The 22,549-nt window shown below is 34.1% G+C and overlaps 1 protein-coding gene across 1 annotated transcript in view; it reads left to right on the top strand.

Annotated features, from left to right (window-relative positions):
• The first annotated feature begins 3,115 nt into the window (after positions 1-3,115).
• Positions 3,116-22,549, top strand: part of LOC127858070 (uncharacterized) — a 65,077-nt gene continuing 45,643 nt past the window's right edge. Inside the window, exon 1 of the mRNA XM_052394955.1 lies at positions 3,116-3,450. Coding sequence (XP_052250915.1) covers positions 3,435-3,450 — 16 coding nt within the window. The 5' untranslated portion in view covers positions 3,116-3,434. The remainder of the gene's footprint in view (positions 3,451-22,549) is intronic.

Here is a 22,549-nt window from a genome sequence, read left to right on the forward strand (position 1 = left end):
TATAGGGTCAATTACATGAAATGATAAACGGGCCTTCTATTTTCATATTTATAGTAAATGGAATTTGCAATATTAGCACTCAGATTACTCATCACACCTATGATAAGATATACCCAAATAAAATTAATGTGCTAAACAAACTCTATTCTCATGACGCAAATTTATTATGTTTTATTTAAACTATACGCATTTGTCTATTCAATAAAATGCATTGTGCTTTATTATGTTTTATTTACTTAGAGAAAAAAATTTACAAACAAAATCCCTTGTCTTAATGTAGTCATTCTTATAAAGAAACGAAAAATAACAAACTACATATAAAATCAGTAATACAAATTTAATGAATCATAGCAATATAGTTGTATTTTTTACATAATACTTATAAAAGGTACAGTGCTTTGCTTTTAAGGATATTTACAAACTGTATTAAAATGTTACCTACGCCTAAAATGGTGTTTACTTAAGCGCTGTAGGGCATAAGCTAGCGTTAGTTAATGTCATTGTCAAGTGTGTTATCATAAGCTGGTCTGATACGCGTATATTTGTATAATGTCTTATGTGCAAACATACAAAAGCGTCGGTCAATAGGATTAGATCGATAAACGATATGGGTATTTACCGTCCTTTGCGACAGGTGTGGTCTTTCTTGTCATGTTTGTACCCGATCGAGGTATATACAAACAAAGTTTTATTACGCTTCAGAGCTGTTCGCTATTGCGCACGGACAATTGGCATTTCACCCGTATACTAAAATATGACCTTGTCACGTAATCGAATGTATCCCAGGCAAATAGGTGACCCTTTCATCTGCGCTGTTTGATGACCATGTGTGGGTTCTTTTAATCTCGTACCTAAATGCTGACCCTGAACTCATAGTTAAGTATATGGTCCTTCGATTCTTTTATCTAAATGACTTTTCATTTGATTGATCCCAATTATACCCCACCCTGGGTGTAAACGTATTTGTGTTCTTACTTGAAATAAATCTTAAATCAGGTCTTAGTTTATGCAAATATCTCCTAAAAATGTATTATTAAATTCTCAAACTTCATCTTAACATTGCATAAACATACTATTGAAATATCCCCTTATTAATATCCATCATAAGAATAAACTCATAAGAATAAACGATATGTTATAAGCTGTTACATGACAACAGGCAAGTATCTCGTTGCCATTTTTCTCAACTTAAGTCTAAACACAGCTTCCCATTCGGCATTAAATATACGAAAAAACTACTCAAATTGATTTAAATCTGCAGCAATCTTTAATCTTTAATCAGATGTAATTGTTTATTCAAGCCGGTACGATGTACGATTTGTTTTCACATCAGTAATTTGTCTCGATGACCGGTGTTAAAGCCGACTGCGTATCATTTTTCAGGTCAATAACACGGCGATGTATTGAAGCACAGTCTACAGCTGAAAGCGGTTAATATCTGGGACGGCATGTCAGGAAAAAAACCAAAACCGATAATTCGCATTGTTCAATAATTAAGCAACGATTAATAACAATTATCTTTTATGGATTTTCATGAAATAACCATAATAAAGAAAAATTTATTCTCTTCAATCTGGTATATAAATTATTATAAAACACTTATTGAAAAACAATTCATTATGCTGTTAAAGGTTTTTCTATTATTTGACCTAGTGACCTAGATTTTGACCCCAGATGACCCAAATACAATCCCAACCCAGATTTCATCAAGATAAACATTCTGACTAAATTTCATAAAGATTGGATGAAAACTGTGACCTCTACTGTCTACACAAGGTTTTTACAAGGTTTTTCTATTATTTGACCTAGTGACCTAGTTTTGGACCCCAGATGACCCAAATACAATCCCAAATCAGATTTCATCAAGATAAACATTCTGACCAAATTTCAGATTGGATGAAAACTGTGACCTCTATTTTCTACACAAAGTTTTTCTATTATTTAACCTAGTGACCAAGATTTTGACCCCAGATGACCCAAATACAAACCCAACCCAGATTTCATAAATATAATCATTCTGACCAAATTTCATAAAGATTGGATGAAAACTGTGACCTCTACTGTCTACACAAACAAATTGTTGACGGACACACGCACGCACATACGCACATACGGACGCCGGACATCACACGGTCACATAAGCTCACTATGTCATTCGTGACAGGTGAGCTAAAAGGAAAACAAAGTAGCCGGCAGCAGGGCTCGAACCAGTGACCCCCGGAATCCTAAAGTAAAAACGCATAAGCCAACTGAGCTATCCTGCCAAGAATGCATAAGATGCGTATTTCATACGTTATATAAGCAATCTTCGTAGTTTCACAAATTTAAACGACAACAACAGAACTCCCCAAATTATTCAATCGTTTCGCGTTGCAACGTTTTATAATTTTTAGGTTTTTGAATCGTCAAAAGATGCATATAATGGCTATATTAGACCATGGTAAATGTTCAGTAATACTCTTTCCTCACAAATATCATAACTAAACCAAAAATTTGCGATCTGAAACAACTTTTTTCAATTTGGTCAATTTACCAAACCGTGAAAAGATCCCTTTAAACGATGCGTAAAAAAAACAATAAAAAAACCCCACAAACAAACAACAACAACAACATTGAATTAGCGAACCACAGCTAACATGTAGGCATTTAAAATACATATGGAGAAAAATATAGCAAAAGACAAAGAGAGAATGGGTTAAAAACAAACAAAAACAACTTTGACGTCTGTTGTTTTCATATCTTTGCAGATTACCATGAGCGATTATGTGAACATATAACCTTGTATTAATCTTTCCAATCAGTTATAGCTCGTTATACACACGAGCTTTGAATATTGTAATTTGTGTTCCTCTCCTTCAAATCGCCTATTCGAAACGAAATCATAGACGATATCAGGAGAAATAATTACTAACATGAGCATACATGTACATATACATGCTATGCACACGTGAGAAACACTGAAAGACATGTATTTACAAATTTTTAGAGCTATAAACATTTTTGTCTTGAAATATAATATTTATATACACAAATATGTAACATTTCCAATACGTTGCTATTAAATCATCTAATACTTGCAACATACGATGACTTAAACAAGGTCTGTAAGCAGTAATACATCAAAGAAAAATGGCAACATTATAATTATAAACAACAAATAAGCACTGTCAGTGCTAACTTATCCAACTGGCAGTTCAGACAATCGTCAAAAAATAAAGCCGACATCCTTTAAATTGAAAATTGGAATTTGAAAATTGAAAATGAAAAGTTGAACAATTCTTTAGATGAAACTAATCCCTACTAGCTCTTAAATCGAAGGAAACGCAGTTTAGTGTGCGCTATTATCTCAACAGTTTGTAAACGACAGCATATTGATTAACGACAGTATATTGATTAAATATCGCAGTTTTACCCGGATTATTCACCTAGCAAAGATGGCTGATAACTCAGGTTTGTGAATTTTTATGTTGAATAATTAAGTTATTTGAAAAAAGCATTTTAATAACATTTCCTCGTAATAAAGTAAACAATCTTTTACAATGCGCATTTGACTTTTTAAATACAATTGTGAATGAACTATAAAGAAAAAATACAAAAAACACCGCATGCGGGTTTCGTTTTGTTGGCCTCAGACTGCGGTGGTGGTAGCGACTATCTTGTCAACAGACAAGTTCAGACAAAGTAAATAATATTGTATAAAACAATATAATATTATAAACTTGGAATTGAAACGAAACAAATGATTTATTGTAACAAACCGATGAATTTGATGATCGTAAATTGCTGCTATTTTCCTTGACAACGTACAGTGGGGTTAGGGCTGTTGTTCCGCAAGTAAGGGGTTGCATAGGGATGAATATTTTTGGGGATTAATCTCTAACAATCCGTTTTTTGTTAATGTTAACCCATTTATGCCTAGCGTCTAGAAAAAAGGCCTGTGCAAACAGCGTTGACCCTGATGAGACGCCGCATGATGCGGCATATCATCAGGGTCTGCGCTGTTTGCTTAAAGGAATTTCTGTAAGAAATATTATAAATATAGAAATTAATATACTAGACATCCCTAATTTTGGAAATAAATTGATCCAATTTAGTAGGATGGGGGAGTCCACTAGGCTAAAATGGGTTAAACATTCTGTTATTAACTGTGCTTTGTAGCTATGATATACATACCAAAACCTCCAGACAACTTACCGGTTGTCCAGGACCATGTAATCCATTTACAATATCAGTCATTGATCATCATAACAATTTGTTAAAACTCCACTTGCGTACTTTTAATACTCCAGAGGGTACCTTTTACTTCATCCACACTTTTTCAACGCACATAAATTACTCCAGTATAATGATACACAAACAGGCATTTCACTTTAATCCATGTATGAGTATTCCATGTAGGCAATTAAATCCAGCAAGACAATGCTTGGAAAATATATCCAATTTAGACGATATTTATATGGTCACGAAATAACATAACGCAACACTGTACAATTTTTTGACAATAGTAATCCAAGCTTCTCTGTTACGAAAACAAAAAAACATAATATCATACAACATAAATCATGATTCTTAAACTAAAATCACCTTTCTAAAGATGCATACCTGGTTGTAATAAACTTAGAAACAGACCTAACCATTGAAAATTAGTGTTATTTTATGCGTACAGAGTGACTTAGATATCAATAAAACTTACCCTTTTCTCGGGAATGCTCCGGGCGGCCTCTTGGAAAGTGTTCTGGTTCATGTGTCCGTTTTAAAACACTTCCTGTTGCACCAAATCCCGTACTATAGTCATTGGAAAGCACATTGTTTCCGATCTTTTTCTCGGCTTTGTGCGCTTTTGAAGCTGATTTTATGTCGGTGAAGGCGACAGCTGCTGTGAGACTGGTTATACAACCCTCTTCCTTCTCCTCGCTGTCTGACGTTCCCTCTGGTTTACGCTTTAGCTTTACTTTTCTGTATCTTACCAAATCTGAAATCAAACAATACTGGTTTTATTCTATTATTGATGATAGAGGAATTTGCATGCATAATAATGAACATGCTTAAAACAATGAAATTCAAACAAAGAAAACCTTATGTGTTAAGCGTTTCAAGGAAGAAACCAAGGCTTTTGATAAGGAAATGACTGAAAGCCACGTAAATACTCAAAATCAACGAATATTTTGTAAACTAATTATTTCTTTGTATCGTATTATTACTATTGCAGGTATCAGATCTTTCGATTAAAGCATAAACCTCGATAAGGAAAATGTTGACTTTCATTTATGACTGCTACATGCTGGGCTTTAATTTTGTGATGTGAGATGTGTTTGTCAGAAACACAATGCCACCTATTGCGCCGCTTTGTAGCCATATATTTGCCATATATTTGACCTTTGACCTTGAAGGATGACCTTGACCTTTTACCACTCAAAATGTGGAGCTCCAGGAGATACACATGCATGCCAAATATCAAGTTGCTATCTTCAATATTAGAAAAGTTATGACCAAGGTTAAATTTTTGGGACACACACAATGAATGACTGACTGACTGACTGACTGACACAGTGACAGAGACTGGCCAAAAACAATATGCGCCCGGTTTTTCCGTTCAGCACTTTTTGGTTACATCATAAAAAGCTTGATGTCCAAGATTTTGTGAATTTTAAGCTGGTGTGTTAACCAATTTTTTTAGTTCAGTGCCGAGTTTGTGTAAAGTCCTACGATTTAATAAATTGAAAACAAAAATATGTTAAGGCATTTTGCAAAAACAGACAATTTATATTGATTAAAAGTCAATGATGTAACAGATTGGACACCACTTACTTATCATGATGTGTATACAAAATCTTAAAATATTCTCGTTGACATAAACGGCATTGATTCGTCATCACGGCGTTTCGAACTCATTGTTGTTCCTATCAAAACTTGTGTAAACGGTACACACGTTATGTAAAAACAGTTTGAGATCTTACTTCAAGATGTAACATATTGGACACGAACTGTTACATCACCATTCATAAAAAATAATGATTGTCTGACTAAAAATTGTATAGGTTGTATTGTGCCTTTTTTAAGTTTTATACCCAAGAAATACATGTAACCATTATTGATAATATTGAAATAAAGGTAAGAAGCCCAAGTTTTTTTGGTAGAGTGATGAAAACAGGAACTGATAGGCACACTAAAAGGTATACCTTTTTTGCCCAGAATCTGCATGTATTTGTTACAAATTGTTGTACTAACAGGGTAAAACTTGGTAGTTTAAAGATATATGTCAACAAGTTTTTATGTTAATCTTATCAAATATGGCTACAACATTTTTCAAATACATTAATGAAATTTATATTTTACAATTTTTTGGGATGTAACTGAAAAGTGCTGGACGGAAAAACCGGGCTCATATAACCCCGATCATGCGATCTGGGGGCATACAAAGTAAGTGTTCTTATAGCAATAGCCAAAATTTCAACGTTAAATGTGGTAAGGTAACATAGATTTAACGATATAAAATGCTGTTTTTTTTGCGAGTGTGTGACAATAAATTCCATGTGTCATGCCACGATATCCGAACATTTACAAGAGAACGCGAGCATGTCTTCGGGCAGCTCATGATAAGTTATCATAATATGATAGTTTTAATCAGTGGTCATGATACAATTAACATAACACATTTTTTATCAAACGCCTTGTAATTAGTTTCATTATTTTTCACCCTTTTAAAATGCTGAATACAAGATGTGCATTATGAATCCAGCTGATTCAATTCTCTTTATTTTTTATTAAATCAACAATCAAGTATAAAGAAAACAACACAATAAACAACCCCTTTTCAGTTTTCAAGTGTGAATAAAAGTGCTTGACATAAATTATATTTAGATACACGACCCATCTACCCCACAATTAAAAAAATTGGGGGGGGGGTATATTTTGGTATAAATTCATTTAATATTTAATAATAAATTTTGTCGTCCAAATAAAACATTTTAATTACCCTATGCTCAAATTCATGTAGAAACAACAATAAAACCATTTAAATACACAAGTCTTTTACAATCACAACAGTGTTTCCAAATGACGTCAATTAAACCAATCCCTAAAAAACTGCAAGCTGTCAATGCTATGTAGACACAAAAGGTCTTTGATGTTGGGGCCGATTTCTAGGAGTTAAAACTGTAAAATTGTAACACCTCAGCAGGTCGCAATTATGGCCAAAAGGCATTGATCAATAGTACGTTACCGGCAGCATGCAGTACTGTCAGATACAGCATTTATACATTAGCTCCATAGAGAATGCAATTTGTGAAAACTATCGGAGATTTGACTTCATTTGTATTTATTTTTATCGGGTGTGAGAAAATAAATTGTGTTAGCTGGAATTTAAATGTGATGCTGCTTTACAGGTATTGTTTGTTTGTGGATTTACTTGAAAAATATGGCGAAATGAATTTCGCTTTTCTCTTTAATATACGCGTAGTCGCTTACTATGGTGCAGACCGGATTTCGCTTTTTGTTTAAATGCTTATGCTGAAAATGAAACCAAATTGAAAACCAGTCCGGATTTGAATGGCAGACAATTTCGATACATTTCATCTGCTTGATATGACGCAATTTTCGATATTATCATACATTTTTATTGCAAAAAAACGTGCGTACCAGGGACTCTCGATTGGCTAGGAACATGCGTCCATTTTCAAATTTATGCGTACAAATACGCATAATTAAGCGTTTCCGAGAGCCCTGTAATTCAGATGTAATTGTTTATTTAAGCCGATAAGATCAACGGTTACATCATTCTTTTGTTTTCACACCAGTCATTTTCCTTTGTCTCGATATCCGGTTCTGACAGGTGTTAATGCAGCCTGCGTATCAATTTATCGGGTCAATAACACGGCGATGTATTGAAGCACAGCTTACAGCTGAAAGAGTTTACTATCTGGGACGGCATTTGTCAGGAAAAAATCGTTCGCCGAACGTTTTCGCCAAACGATTATGTTATTCACCGAATTTGCTAAATTTTCGCTATTGGCGAATCTGACGAACGGCAGCGGGAGCCCTGATAACTATAGCGTTCTTCAGCACTAACCGAACAAATCTCATAAAATTCAAAATGTTACATATTGTCAAAATTTAAATGCTAGATGTGGTCTGATAACATAGATACAAAATGCTCTTTTTTGTTTATTGCCAGAGAATATATATTGAACAGATGTTCATGTACCAAGTTAGTGTTTGTGTGTTGCATGAATTATTGATGCCGGAAATTAAAATGAAATATATTGTGCCACAAACAAATAAAAATGATCATTTTGTATCTCGTTAAATCTATGTAACCATACCACATAGCGTTGAAATTTTGGCTATTGCTAAAACGGACACTAACTTTGTATGGGTTTATTTTACGAAATATTTTGAGAATATTTGATTTCAAGTTTTTCAAGATGTTCCTTCAAAAGTATCTCGTAAAAAAGTGCTTTATCATTTTGTTATGAATTCAGTGCAAGAATACATCAGTTGGTGATATGGGCATACATGTTACATGTAAGATATTGCTCCCATGCAAGAGATAAGGCATGTTCTATTTCATGTTACTGCATATCATTATTCAGTAACACTTTACTAGCTCAGATACATGTATAAGGCCTAACAACAGCATCTAGTTAATGTTATCTATCTAGTATCTAGTGTATTTATGCCCCATGGTACATCAGTTGATGCATAATGATACCTAGATCTAATAAACAGGTATTTCCCACACACAACTTTTCCTGTCAAAACAAGGTTCAGAGATGATTAATCATTTGGCTCCAGACCAAGTACAGCAGATAGGATCAACACAAGCATACACACTTCTCCCTGGTCTGAGCTCTCATGTACACAGGTACACAAGCTTGATTCTCCACATCCATATTTATAATGGAGTGGAGTATGATCTAGAGGTAGCAAACTGTGAACATCCACATTCACTCTACATATTAGTAAAAGATGACCTCACCAACTTAAATTTTCAGTAACAAAATAAATATTTTCGGCAACGGATACCGAAACTTAACTTTTTTTAAAATATGAAAGGTTTAAGAAAGAAAGCGACATGGATTAATGTTTAATACAGTAAAAAAATGGGTTCTATATTCACCACACCATTCTTAGACATACGTATAAAAAACATACATACTTAGACTTAAGAAAAGTGCTTATGGGTTTGCATACATGCAGGCTTCCACTGGTGCCTATGTCATTATTAAACAAGGGCTGTTTGTAAAATATGCATGCCCCCCATATGGGCTCGCAGTTGTAGTGACAGCCATTTTGTAAATATGTTTTTTGTCACTGTGACCTTGACCTTTGACCTAGTGACCTGAAAATCAATAGGGGTCATCTGCGAGTAATGATCAATGTACCTATGAAGTTTCATGATCCTAGCCATAAGCTTTCTTGAGTTATCATCGGGAAACCATTTTACTTTTTCGGGTCACTGTGACCTTGACCTTTGACCTAGTGACCTGGAAATCAATAGGGCTCATCTGCCAGTCATGATCAATGTACCTATCAAGTTTCATGATCCTAGGCGTAAGCGTTCTTGAGTTATCATCCGGAAACCATTTTACTATTTCGGGTCACCGTGACCTTGACCTTTGACCGAGTGACCTCAAAATCAATAGGGGTCATCTGCGAGTCAGGATCAATCTACCTATCAAGTTTCATGATCCTAGGTATAAGCATTCTTGAGTTATCATCCAGAAACCATTTTACTATTTCGGGTCACCGTGACCTTGACCTTTGACCTGAAAATCAATAGGGGTCATCTGCCAGTCATGATCAATGTACCTATGAAGTTTCATGATCCTAGGCATAAACATTATTGAGTTATCATCCGGAAACCATTTTACTATTTCGGGTCACCGTGACCTTGACCTTTGACCTAGTGACCTGAAAATCAATAGGGGTCATCTGCGAGTCATGATAAAACTACCTATCAAGTTTCATGATCCTAGGCATAAGCGTTCTTGAGTTATCATCCGGAAACCATTTTACTATTTCGGGTAACCGTGACCTTGACCTTTGACCTTGTGACCTGAAAATCAATAGGGGTCATCTGCGAATCATGATCAATCTACCTATCAAGTTTCATGATCCCAGGCATAAGTGTTCTTGAGTTATCATCCGGAAACCATTTTACTATTTCGGGTCACCGTGAGCTTGACCTTTGACCTAGTCACCTGAAAATCAATAGGGGTCATCTGCGAGCCATGGTCAATCTACTTATCAAGTTTCATGATCCTAGGCATAAGCGTTCTTGAGTTATCATCCGGAAACCATTTTACTATTTCGGGTCACCGTGACCTTGACCTTTGACCTAGTAACCTGAAAATCAATAGGGATCATCTGCAAGTCATGATCAATCTGACTATCAAATTTCATGATCCTAGGCATAAGCTTTTTTGAGTTATCATCCGGAAACCATTTTACTATTTCGGGTCACCGTGACCTTGACCTTTGACCTATTGACCTGAAAATTAATAGGGATCATCTGCGAGTCATGATCAATCTACCTATCAAGTTTCATGATCCTAGGCGTGAGCACTCTTGAGTTATCATCCGGAAACCATTATACTATTTCGGGTTACAGTGACCTTGACCTTTGACCTAGTGACCTCAAAATCATAGGGGTCATTTACGAGTCATGATCAATGAACCTATGACGTTTCACGGTCCTAGGCCTAAGTTGTCTTGAGTATCATCCATAAACCACCTGGTGGACGGACCGACAGACCGACATGTGCAAAGCAATATACCCCCTCTTCTTCGAAGGGGGGCATAAATATTCTAAACTAAGCACTAGTTTAAAAGAGGTGGCCAAAACCAAGTCCTACTCAAAACAAAGCAACTCTTTTAAATTAAAATCTAAAGAATAATTTTTATTCTTACACTAAATTGCAAGAATAGTTTGGTGAACATGAGCCTAGGTTAGTGCATGTCCTAGATGAACAACTGAATCCAGACACAGAGGAACAATCAGTTAAGAATCCTCTCTCATCTTTAAGGACATTACATTCCACCTAAAAGAACCTCAACCAATAATACTGACTTTCGAAATGCACATTTACAAATCCAGCCCAGCAACTAATTTGACTGGGTCTATTCGTGCCCAACCATTCTGCGCGGTCTTGACTTTCTGCCAAATCATACATGCTGTTAAGACATATTCCTATTCACATCAAGGTTGAATAAACAACCAGTTTATACACCTTAAAATCTTTCTTTCATGTACAAGAGTATTTATGAAAAGGTTAAGCAGGCCTTTTGTACCTCTGGTAAGCTATTCAATAGGTAGATTATAGCTTGTGCATAATACATAGGTTATTTGATATTCTTTCTTTAAGACAGCATTGATCCCGCTTGCCAGCTGTATAAATAACTTGGCTGGCTGCCAACAAGATCTGAATGTACAAAATCAATTTTCCATTTTCGTACAATCCCTTCCTAGATACATGAACACTAGTACCTCAAGTCTCCTGCATAGCAAATTTAATGATCTGGCACATGGCCAAGTTGATAACCTTCCAGTGTTGATAACAACTGCTCTAGGTTATAGCTCACAATGGATTGACCCAATTTACTGATAAACATGTATTCTCGAAAATTGCAAGAACAACCCGTAATTTCACATTTCTTATTTTAAAGAATATTGAAGTAACCATGCAGTGTAAGATGCAATTTGAAAGTTGGCATATTGCTAGTGATTTACGAATGCAATTTGCAAGTTGGTTATTTGCCAAGCCTGCACAGCTAACAATAGACATGGAATGACTCACGCTCATGTGATACGCTGGGAAATGTATGCAGGCAACATCATAGCCATTTTGAATACTTAATAACCTGGTTTGTGTGTCTAATGTATGTGATGGTAGGTTTACAAATGCAAGGTAGAAAAGTTTATGGTGTGAATGTGATTGATAGGTCGAAAACAAAGAAATAGTAAGATGTGAAAACAACAATATCTTGTGTTTTAACACCATTTTTAAAGATGTGGTGTTTAAACCTAACAAGGCACATGTATCTACAAGACTGATGATATGTGAAACATGGACTTGGAAAATATTATTATTAATTATTATTATCATTCTAATGGCATAAATACTGGTATCTTAATTGACTACAATAATGAACAGCATTATGTTCGGAATTTAATTATAATTATATGGCTATAAGGGGAATTCCCCCGAGAATTACGTGATAAATCAACCTTCACAATACACACCTTTGTACACAGTGTTGAGATTGTAAGATACCACGCTGACCCATTAAAATTAGAGTGAAAACTTTAAAACGGTATTTGAACATTATCTAAAATGGAGGATTTGGGAAGACAAAATGTGTCCGTGTGTTCACAATTTTAGTCTTTGAAATCTTTAACAAAGAAACATTTATATCCTAAAAACTGACAATGTATTCCTATATTTCCTTTTTTTCATAACTGGCACATTGAACTTGTGGTCTATTATGGGCGGGGCGCCCCAGGGTTGGTAAAGGGGCCATACATAGTTGAGATTGACCTTATTGTCATAAGAGATGTTCAGTATCAATTTGAAGTAAATCGGTGTAGAAATGAAGAAATTATAGTAAAAGGCAATATGGGTGGGCGTGGCCTATGTGGGCGGGGGGCTCAAGTTTTGGGAATGGCGCCATGCATAGTTGAGATTGACTGTATTGTCATAAAAGAGGTTCAGTATCAATTTGAAGTGAATCGGTGATGAAATGAAGATATTATAGTTAAAGGCAATTTTGGGTGGGTGTGGCCTATGTGGGCGTGGCGCCCCAGGGTTGGTAATGCGGCCATGCATAGATGAGATTAACTGTATTGTCATAAGAGAGGTTCAGTATCAATTTGAAGTGAATCGGTGTAGAAATGAAGCAATTATAGTAAAAGGCAATTTTGGGTGGGCGTGGCCTATGTGGGTGTGGCCTATTATGGGCGGGGCGCCCCAGGGTTTTTAATGGGGCCATACATAGTTGAGATTGACCGTATTGTCATAAGAGAAGTTCAGTATCAATTAGAAGTGAATCAGTGTAGAAATGAAGAAATTAGAGTAAAAGACAATTTTGGATGGGTGTGGCCTATTATGGGTGGGGCGCCCCAGGGTTGGTAATGGGGCCTTACATAGTTGAGATTCAATGTATTGTCATAAGAGATGTTCAGTATCAATTTGAAGTAAATCGGTGTAAAAATGAAGAAATTATAGTAAAAGGCAATTTTGGGTGGGCGTGGCCTATATGGGCGGGGCGCCCCAGGGTTGGTTATGGCGCCATGCATAGTTGAGATTGACCGTATTGTCATAAAAGAGGTTCAGTTTCAATTTGAAGTGAATCGGTATAGAAATGAAGAAATTATAGTAAAAGGCAATTTTGGGTGGGCGTGGCCTATGTGGGTGGGGCGCCCCAGGGTTGGAAATGGGGCCATGCATAGTTGAGATTGACCTTAGTGTCATAAGAGAGGTTCAGTATCAATTTGAAGTAAATCGGTGCAGAAATGAAGAAATTAATGTAAAATAACATAAAAAAATGAGTGAAAATCTCTGACCCGGCCCCGCTCCAATCCCCATAACTTTTGACCCAGTGGTCTGATTAAAATTCTTTCACTGTCACCGTCGCACATACGCTCATAGCTACCATGTATGTAAGTTTCAAGGTTCTAGTGCTAATAGTGTAGGAGGAGCAGGTGGTCAGGACGGACGGACGGACAACGGACAGACGCACATCAATACAATATCCCCACTTTCTCTCCAAAAAAACGTGGGGATAATTAATTTTTAAATTGTAATAGTACATATTCTTCATAACTAAACATTTTAGTGTCAAACTTTTTATTATACCATAATCTTGATGACAGACTGAATCAATATGTAAAAAGTGAAGTGATATATAGACATCAATATGAAATTGGGAAAATGGGCGTGGTCAACTGTTTACCTAATTAATAGAATATTGAAAAATATTTAAAACTCTCATTACTTTCTTATTTTTTACCTGGTTTTGAAAATATTTTCATCCTTGCCCGACTGACTAATGGGGTTGTTTACCCTCGGGACTTCGGTTAGAAACCATTGCCCGAGCACACTGCTTAAAATAAAACTCTACGTTAAAAAAGCCGAAAACAGCTATAATATGGTCAACCCGATTTTACTGGGCTGTACCATTTATAATACAACAATACATTGCAGTGTTGATGCGGTGCTTCAATAAAAATCTATTGTTAAAAAAAAAACCTGAGAAAATTTCGATCTTTTTAATTTTCCGCTTACTTCCAAAAAGTATACATTCTGTTTTACCTATATGAAGAGACAACTTGTTGTCAACTAGCCAGTTATTGCAGTTTGCTCATTCACATCCTAATTTTTTACTTATGACATTTGAATCTTGATGTGAGAAAATTATTGCGCTATCATCAGCATATAACAGCAGTTTGCAATCTTTGCTTATACTTATTTCCATGTCATAAACATAGCATAGAAAAAGAAGAGGTCCTAAAATACTACCCTGAGGGACACCACATGTTACTGTTTCTGAGTCTGAAAAAGTATCATGTACATGCATTGTTTGCTTTCTCCCAGTTAAGTATGAGTGAAACCATTCTACAGATTGAACCCCCATGGTCTTAAGTTTTTCACACAGTATAGTGTGATCTACTGTGTCGAATGCTTTTTGTAAATCGAGCATGATCATGCCTGTGTATAACCCTTTAGCAGTTTGTGATTTGACGAAATCTGTTAAATGTACCAAACATGATTCAGTTGAGAAATTTGTTCTAAAACCTGATTGAAACTGATAAATTATATTATTTTTCGCTGAAAAAAATTCAAGTTGGTTATATACACACCTTTCTAGTACCTTACTAACAATACATAAAATACTGACAGGTCTATAGTTACCTACATCAGTCTGGATATTTTTCATAAAAAGAGGTTTTACTCTAGCAGCTTTTAGCTCTGTTGGAACTTCTTTATCAACTTTTGATTTATTTATAATAAAGGTAACAGGTATTTTTAGAAAAATTGCCCCATCCTTAATATACCGTGCTGGAATGTTGTCTAACCCAGTACTTTTCATAGGATTTAATGAACAAAGTTCTTTATAAACATACTCTTCACTGACTGTTTTAATATAGAATTTTTTCTCTGATGGAACCTTGTTACTATAGTATTCTTTAAAGATACTAGATGAGGTTTTAAATACATTTGGGAATGCCGATAGTTTGCTAACAAGCATTGATGCAACATTGGTAAAGAAGTCATTAAACTAATTTGCAATCTTTTTGTCATCAAAACAGATTTTATCATCTATGTTTAAAACAACTTTTGCAGAAGACTGAGATTTGGAGCTATAGCCTAGATCGTTTAAATGTTTCCAGAGCGATTTTGAGTCGTTTTTATTCTCTTCAATTTGATTAGTGATATATTCAAATTTAGCTCTTTTTACCTCTTTTTGAACCAAGTTCCTATACTTACAATAAGACTTGTATAAATCTTTCTTTTTTTCTTTTTTGAACATATATAGAAGGCGATCGCGCTCTTTAATTAATGCAAGAATATCAGAAGTAAGCCATGGTTCTGTCATTTGTTTGAGTCTAACACTTTTTATTGGAGCAACTGAGTCTAAAACTTTGTGGAAAATATTTCTAAAGTTATCCCAGGAGGACTCCACAGTACTGGCAGTAAAAATACTATAACACGTGGTTTCCTGTACTAACGTCAAAAAACTTTCTTTACTGTAATTTTTAAGAGACCTAATTGTGGTTCTTTTACTTACACTAAATTGACCTTTAACAGTCTTACGAGTAAAGAAAATTGGTAAATGATCACTAACCCCAAAGGGAAGTGTTCCAGACTGAAAAATCTTATTTTGATGATTACATAAAATCAGGTCAATAATAGAAGATGTCATGGGTGTTATTCTAGTGGACTATGTAATAATTTGTTTCAATTCAAAAAGGCGTAAAATATCCTCAAACTTATTAAATAAAAAAGATCTTTTCTGTTTGAAACAAATATTAAAGTCTCCAGACAAATACCATTCTATGTCTGTCCTGATTATAGACAAAACCTCTTCAAATAAATCCGAGAAATCATTTTGATTTGGAGGTCTGTAGCATGCTGCCACTGATATTGGTTTTGTTTTAGGAAAATATAGTTCTATCCAACAAACTTCAAGGCTATCATTTTGTAAATCAGTTCTTTCTGAGAAAGCCAAATCACTCTTAATATAAATACAAACCCCAACCCAAACCCCAACCCCATGTCTATCTCTATCTCTGCGTATAATATTGAAACCTTCCAATGAAACCTCAGAGTTTGTTACTGAGCTGTCAAGCCATGTTTCTGATATGGCAAGAATAGAAATTTTTGTATTATTAACAAAAAATTTAATTTCGGAGAGTTTAGGTAATAATGAACGCACATTTAAATGTACAAAATGAATACCTCGCATTTTTAAACAATCATAATAAGTTGAGTTAAAGTCATGCAGATTGGAAATATCATTGACTTCACTGAAATCGGTCTTAAAATTCTCATTTTCATAAAATGGCTCATCTAAAATTTGATAAAATGGTAAACATTTTAAAGTACACAAATTACACAAAAATTTAAAATGTGTATGTTCTTTTACATTAAACAGTGTTTTGTTTACACACTTAATATGAGTTCTTTTCTCACAATCATAACAATCCATGGTTTTGCTGGTTCGTATCACTCCTTTCTCGCACACTGGACACGGGTTCTTTGGCGTTGTTGTTTTTGAAGATTTGTTGATGCCAGAGTTTTGTTCCGGACCTGGGTTCATGACCACATCCCCCGCCAGGAGAATAATAAAACGTGTTAATTGTCCAGCATTTATAGCACTAGGCCGTCTTGAAGAATATTTTACGTGAAAGAATAGTTCACAAAATTTATCACAGTTGAAGCTGCTGCGTGACAGTAGAATGTTATAACTGTCAAACAAGTTGAAAAACTAAAGTTGTTCTATTGAGTTAATATATATATTGTTCAGATATTTCATTTCCAGGTTGACTGATACATTGAAATAATGATTCATCGTGATTTGCAAAAGATGCATTATTTTTGTTCCTCTTGAAGTGAATGTTCAGGCTGTTGAATGATACTTGATATTTTTCATCTACTGGAACTGTATTCAAATAGTACGTTTCCTTTGTGAGACATTGTAGATATGTACGAGAATTGTTAGCGTTAAAATGCGACGCTGGAACCAATATGTGTCCATGGTCTACCTCTTACAGGACGCTTAGTTGTATTTTTAAAAGACGAAAGTGACAGCAACAGTCAGTGTTCAACAAGGCGCTTGATTCTGTGTCAGTCTCACTCAGACGTGTAAATTTCTATTCCAAGCGTCTGGTGAACTTGATCACATTCGAAAATTACAAAAATTGTCAAAATTTGACTCTTTGTGCACTTTTTATCTTGAGTTACCGATTATAGATTAAAATGTAAACAAAGCAGAATTTCATTAGGAAATGTTTTCATCCTTGTGTTTCCTTTAATTTTTAAAGAGTAAGTATTTGTTTAGAGGTAACACCTGAACTTGTTTGCAGCAAAATGAATTCATTAATTCAATAATTATAGTAGTTTATTTTGCAACATATGAGTCCACTTAAAATTATCATCAAATAACATCAAAGTTGTGATTTTACTCAATTAATTAATACAATGGTTATAATTGTTTAATTTGTCACATACTATTCCACTTAAAGTGACCATCAAAGAACGGCAAAGCGGTTATTTTACTTAATTTTTAAGTGTTCTCAATTTATGAAAGAAAAATTTCAGGCACTTATAAAAACAATTGTAATAAGATCTTTTTTAATTGATAAAATTGATTGTTAGATGCTAACCTTAAAACAACCATCAAAAATCAGTAATTAATATCTACTCACTCAGGACTAACGTACATCATAATATTTAAAAAAAAATCATTTATTAATAAGACACATAAATGCACTCAATTTAAATACTAACCAATAAAGTTATTTTTTTACACACATCCCAGCATTATTACAAATAACAACTTCTAATATACATTTTCATATTATTTCACCTTCAATATTTAAAACAATATTATCATTTCCAGCTTTACCAGACTTATAGATAAGTAATTTCAGTTGCTGTCATATACTTTTGGGCTTATCCTGGTTTACAGCAATTTGATCAAAACATTCGTTGATTTTTCAGTATTAACTTGTCTTTGGACATTATTTCCATATCTACAATACATACAGTAGTCATCATGGCAACCTTCTTTTCTAAACTTATACATGGTGGCCTCTTACTTTTATCATATGTAAAATCTCAGCTGACTTATCTTATTCTAACACTATTCTAATATCACTGTACATTCAATCTGATCTGAAATATTGAATGTTAAAGTAAATTAAATACTAAATTAACATGATCATTGTAATTGTCAACATATGTTTTAGTTAAGCATTATTATGAAGAAACACTAACCTGCAAACAACTCCTTTTATCTAAATATCACAAGTTCATAACAAAACCAGAATACTAGTAATATATAAACAATGTATTTCTTGATTAGTTGTATATGTTTGGTTGCAATTTGCAATGAAGTAACTGACTAATGGGGTTGTTTACCCTCGGGACTTCGGTTAATAAACCATTGCCCGAGCACACTGCTTAACATAAAACTCTGCATTAAAGGGTCGAAAACGGCCATAAATGGACAGCTCGATTTTACTGGGCTGTACCATTGATAAAAATAGAAAACTTTGCAGTGTTGGTGCGGTGCTTTAATAAAAATCTAGTAATTTAAAAAATAGCTTTACTTATAATTAAATTAGATGGTATATAAATGCAATACTCATTATAAACTGCACGTTGGCTGAGCCTAACGCTGTTAAAAAGCGGCGTTTGTATTGGTTAATAGTAGGGATGCAAGAGGTTACACAAATCATTAACCGGTTAACCTTTTCCCGTAACCGGTTATTAACCGGTTAACCGAAACGCCTTAAGTAGTGAAAATGATTTAGAGTACGTAAAAAATTTCATACCGCTCGAACAGCTCTGTAGAAACAAAAGTTATTTCAAATTTGATATCGCTTGCGTTGATAACATGCCAGTTTCGTAATAAAATGTATTGTACAATTTATTTTAATTATTTTGTAAATGTATGCTATATATTTTATTTAGTTTTCCTGCGTACATGCACAGTGGTAAAAAATTTAAAAACTACACAATGTTCATTTTCACGTGTTAATAACTTATTTTTGGTTGGGCCGCTTATTTTACGTTCGCGTCGTATCGCTCACAAAAATGGTGTGTTCATTCTGTTTTAATTTTTGAAACTCAAATTGGCTGAATATAGAAACGTTTTTTCCCTTTCTATTCGACGTGAAGTGGGTCATGTGTGTCCAACGAATTCGCATCTCTTCTTATTCGATACTTACATATTTTGTTGTTTGCATTTTAGCGTTTGTAGCCCAAGTAGTATCGTTTGATTTTCATTATACAATTAAAAAATGTGGGTAAAATAAAGAACACAAATGCAAATTAAATTAATTTTGCACGATATGTAAGTTGAATGTTTAATATATAATCAGTACATTTACTTAATAGCGAAGTAACTAAGTATAATGATCTCAAATACTGATAGTTACGTATGTTTGTTAACGTACCATAGAGCGAAAATTTTAAGCAATTACACAAATACTAAATTCAACGGTTTTATTTTGTATCTATTTTTAATTGATGTTTAATTATTTAATAAGATAATAATTTGCTTTCTTTAATAACACTTTCATCGGACGGTAATGGTGGAATCATTAGACGTAATATTATCATAATTATATTAATTTTTTATAAACAAAAGGACGTTAACTCGTCAAGATTTCAACTACGGATGCAATTCTTGATAAAAATGTTACTTATAAACACGGTATTTTTGCGAGCAATCAGTGTTGGGTATTGGTAAACAAAACATCAAAATAAGCCGTCTAATGTCTCAACTGTTTTTTATCGCGAGTTGAATAAACGTGTCAATTACGTCTTCGCTAATAGCTCCCACTCACCGCAGTTCGCTAGTTAAATTTTAGCGAGTCAAAAAAAAGTGTCAGTTATCAAAACGTACCGCCTATTTGTTATCACAAAGGTATTGATTAATTGTTTTATTACTTTGATTGTTGACACGTTATTTATTACCGTCGATCGTGCGGCATGTTGTTCTAACTAGTCGCCAGCGCAAGTTGGCAGTATGTCACGCGAAAAAGTAAAATCGTACGAATTATTCCATGAACAAAAATAACCAAATATTTTTTTTCCAGGTTAACCTTTTTCCGAAAATGTAACCGGTTAACTGGTCGTTTCGGTAGGTTAACCGGTTAACCGGTTAACCTCTTGCATCCCTAGTTAATAGGCTTTTATAACGATGGCGCTGATTGGCCGAAATTTCTTATATAAAATTACAAATAGGTCAATCCTTTTTAAAATAGAAATTTTTCCACGGCGGACGACCTTGACATTGCACTTTACAGGATGTAAACAATAATAATTTCTATGCAAAAATATAGAAATGAAAGAAAAAGGATAATTACATCCAAAAGAACTTGGATTTTAAAGAAATTCATGACTTGTTTTATAGTAATAAATTACTATGTTTATGTTATGTTGCTATACTTCTTACCAATTATTATTATTAATATTATATTGTTATTGGATGTTTTTTAAAAGGAAATAGAGGGAGAGAATAACCCAATTTTTATAAGTAAAGATGGTGAAAACACATACTGTTGTATGTGGCATCATCATTACTAGACCCACTGTTCAGTATATACTGCAATGGGTTTGTTGGAGTCTTTCGACTTTGTGATCTGTGATGTTATTGTTAAATTAACATAATAATACTTTTAATTCTATGTTTCTAGGGAGAAAAGGGATTACACGAAAGTGTGATGTGTATAATATAAGCAAAAATTATTAATATTTTAGGTTTTTTCAGATCACAAAGTGGTTTAACATTGCCACTATATATCTACATACATAATATAGATAGGTGTTATTTGGTGTTTGAGCTAAATGTTATGCTAGGAATTCTAAGCGATGGGAAGATATAGATATTTGTAAACCTTAATTAATAGGGAAGGTAGAGCCTGTTTTAATAGCTCTCATAAGAAAAAGAAGGGGATTCATGCAATTATATAGAATTGTAACAAACAATTGAGATTGGTAATGCAATATAGTTGTAAATTATATTTAGTATTAAAATTAGCATGTATTTGTAAGTGTGGCACAATGCTGAACACTTGCAGACAGGGAATATAGCCCTGATGCTCCAACCTAAGACCCTGTCTGTGTGGAACTTATAGACTAAGAGGATTGGGCTATGAAGGAAGGACGTCCCCCCAGAGTGGCGTTAAGACAATATTTAAAAGAAATTTAATGATAATATTTATATATTAAAAGGTATTACTGTAAGAAATAAGAAACAAGGGTTGTAACCATAGGATGACATATGCCCCCTATAGGTTTCTATATCGCATTTTACAGACTGAAACCGGTCATATAGATATAGAAGGACCAATATCCCTGAGGTGTAATATTGATTATTATGTCTTAATTTTATGTTTAATTTCTGTTGGTAATCCCTGAGGCTGTGTCACATTGTTTGACACTGGAAATGTATTTTTGCTTAACAAATAAAAATGGATTTCCATTAAAAGAATGTTCACATATTGTAATTAATTTCAAATCAAATTTTGTGAACATGAAAGCTAGTTGTTCCATGGGAAATTAAAAGGGAATAAAGAAGCTGACCAATACCAGCTCGTCCAGCTGTATTAAAGACCATTTTTAGAGAGATTAAACAGATTATTGCTGAAGCTTAAAATACACAGATTATGTAGTTGATTTGTTGCTTGGGGCCAGCGATTCAGTAATTTTGGACCACAGACAGGGCACAGTAGGGTGAAAAATAAAATGCTGAAATGAACTTCTTGTGATGCACTTTCTTGGGGGTTATCTGATAATCTACTTGTTTAAATACAGAGAAATGCTAACATTTAAAGGCCAGAATATTGAGGTAGCCTGCAACCGACTGATTATTTTAATTCAACATTGACATTTTTATAACCAAAATCCTTTTCAAAGTGAAACCTACCATTTAAATAATTAATAACATGTTTTTAAACAACTTTAACTCACTAAATTTCCTAAGGACACGAGCCATTTGTACAATGGCTCAACCCACCAACATGGACATTTAATAACTTGATGATTTTTACCTTACATTTGGTTTTAGTTGATCTTAAATAATGTGCCTCTGTGTCCTTATATGCCCGAGGCTGCATGATGTCAGGACTCCCATCTGTGGCTCATAAGATGGTAACTTTGTCATAAATTACTCAATACACTGCACTTTGGTATAAAAATAGAAATTCAGTACATATGTGCCTTCCATTTTACATGTATAAGCATGTGATCAATAAGATGCTATTTTGTTTATATCTCTTCAATATAATGTATCCCGGAAAAAGCAACTTTTTGGA

The sequence above is a fragment of the Dreissena polymorpha genome, chromosome 14, assembly GCF_020536995.1.
Source record: "Dreissena polymorpha isolate Duluth1 chromosome 14, UMN_Dpol_1.0, whole genome shotgun sequence".
Lineage (NCBI taxonomy): Eukaryota > Metazoa > Mollusca > Bivalvia > Myida > Dreissenidae > Dreissena > Dreissena polymorpha.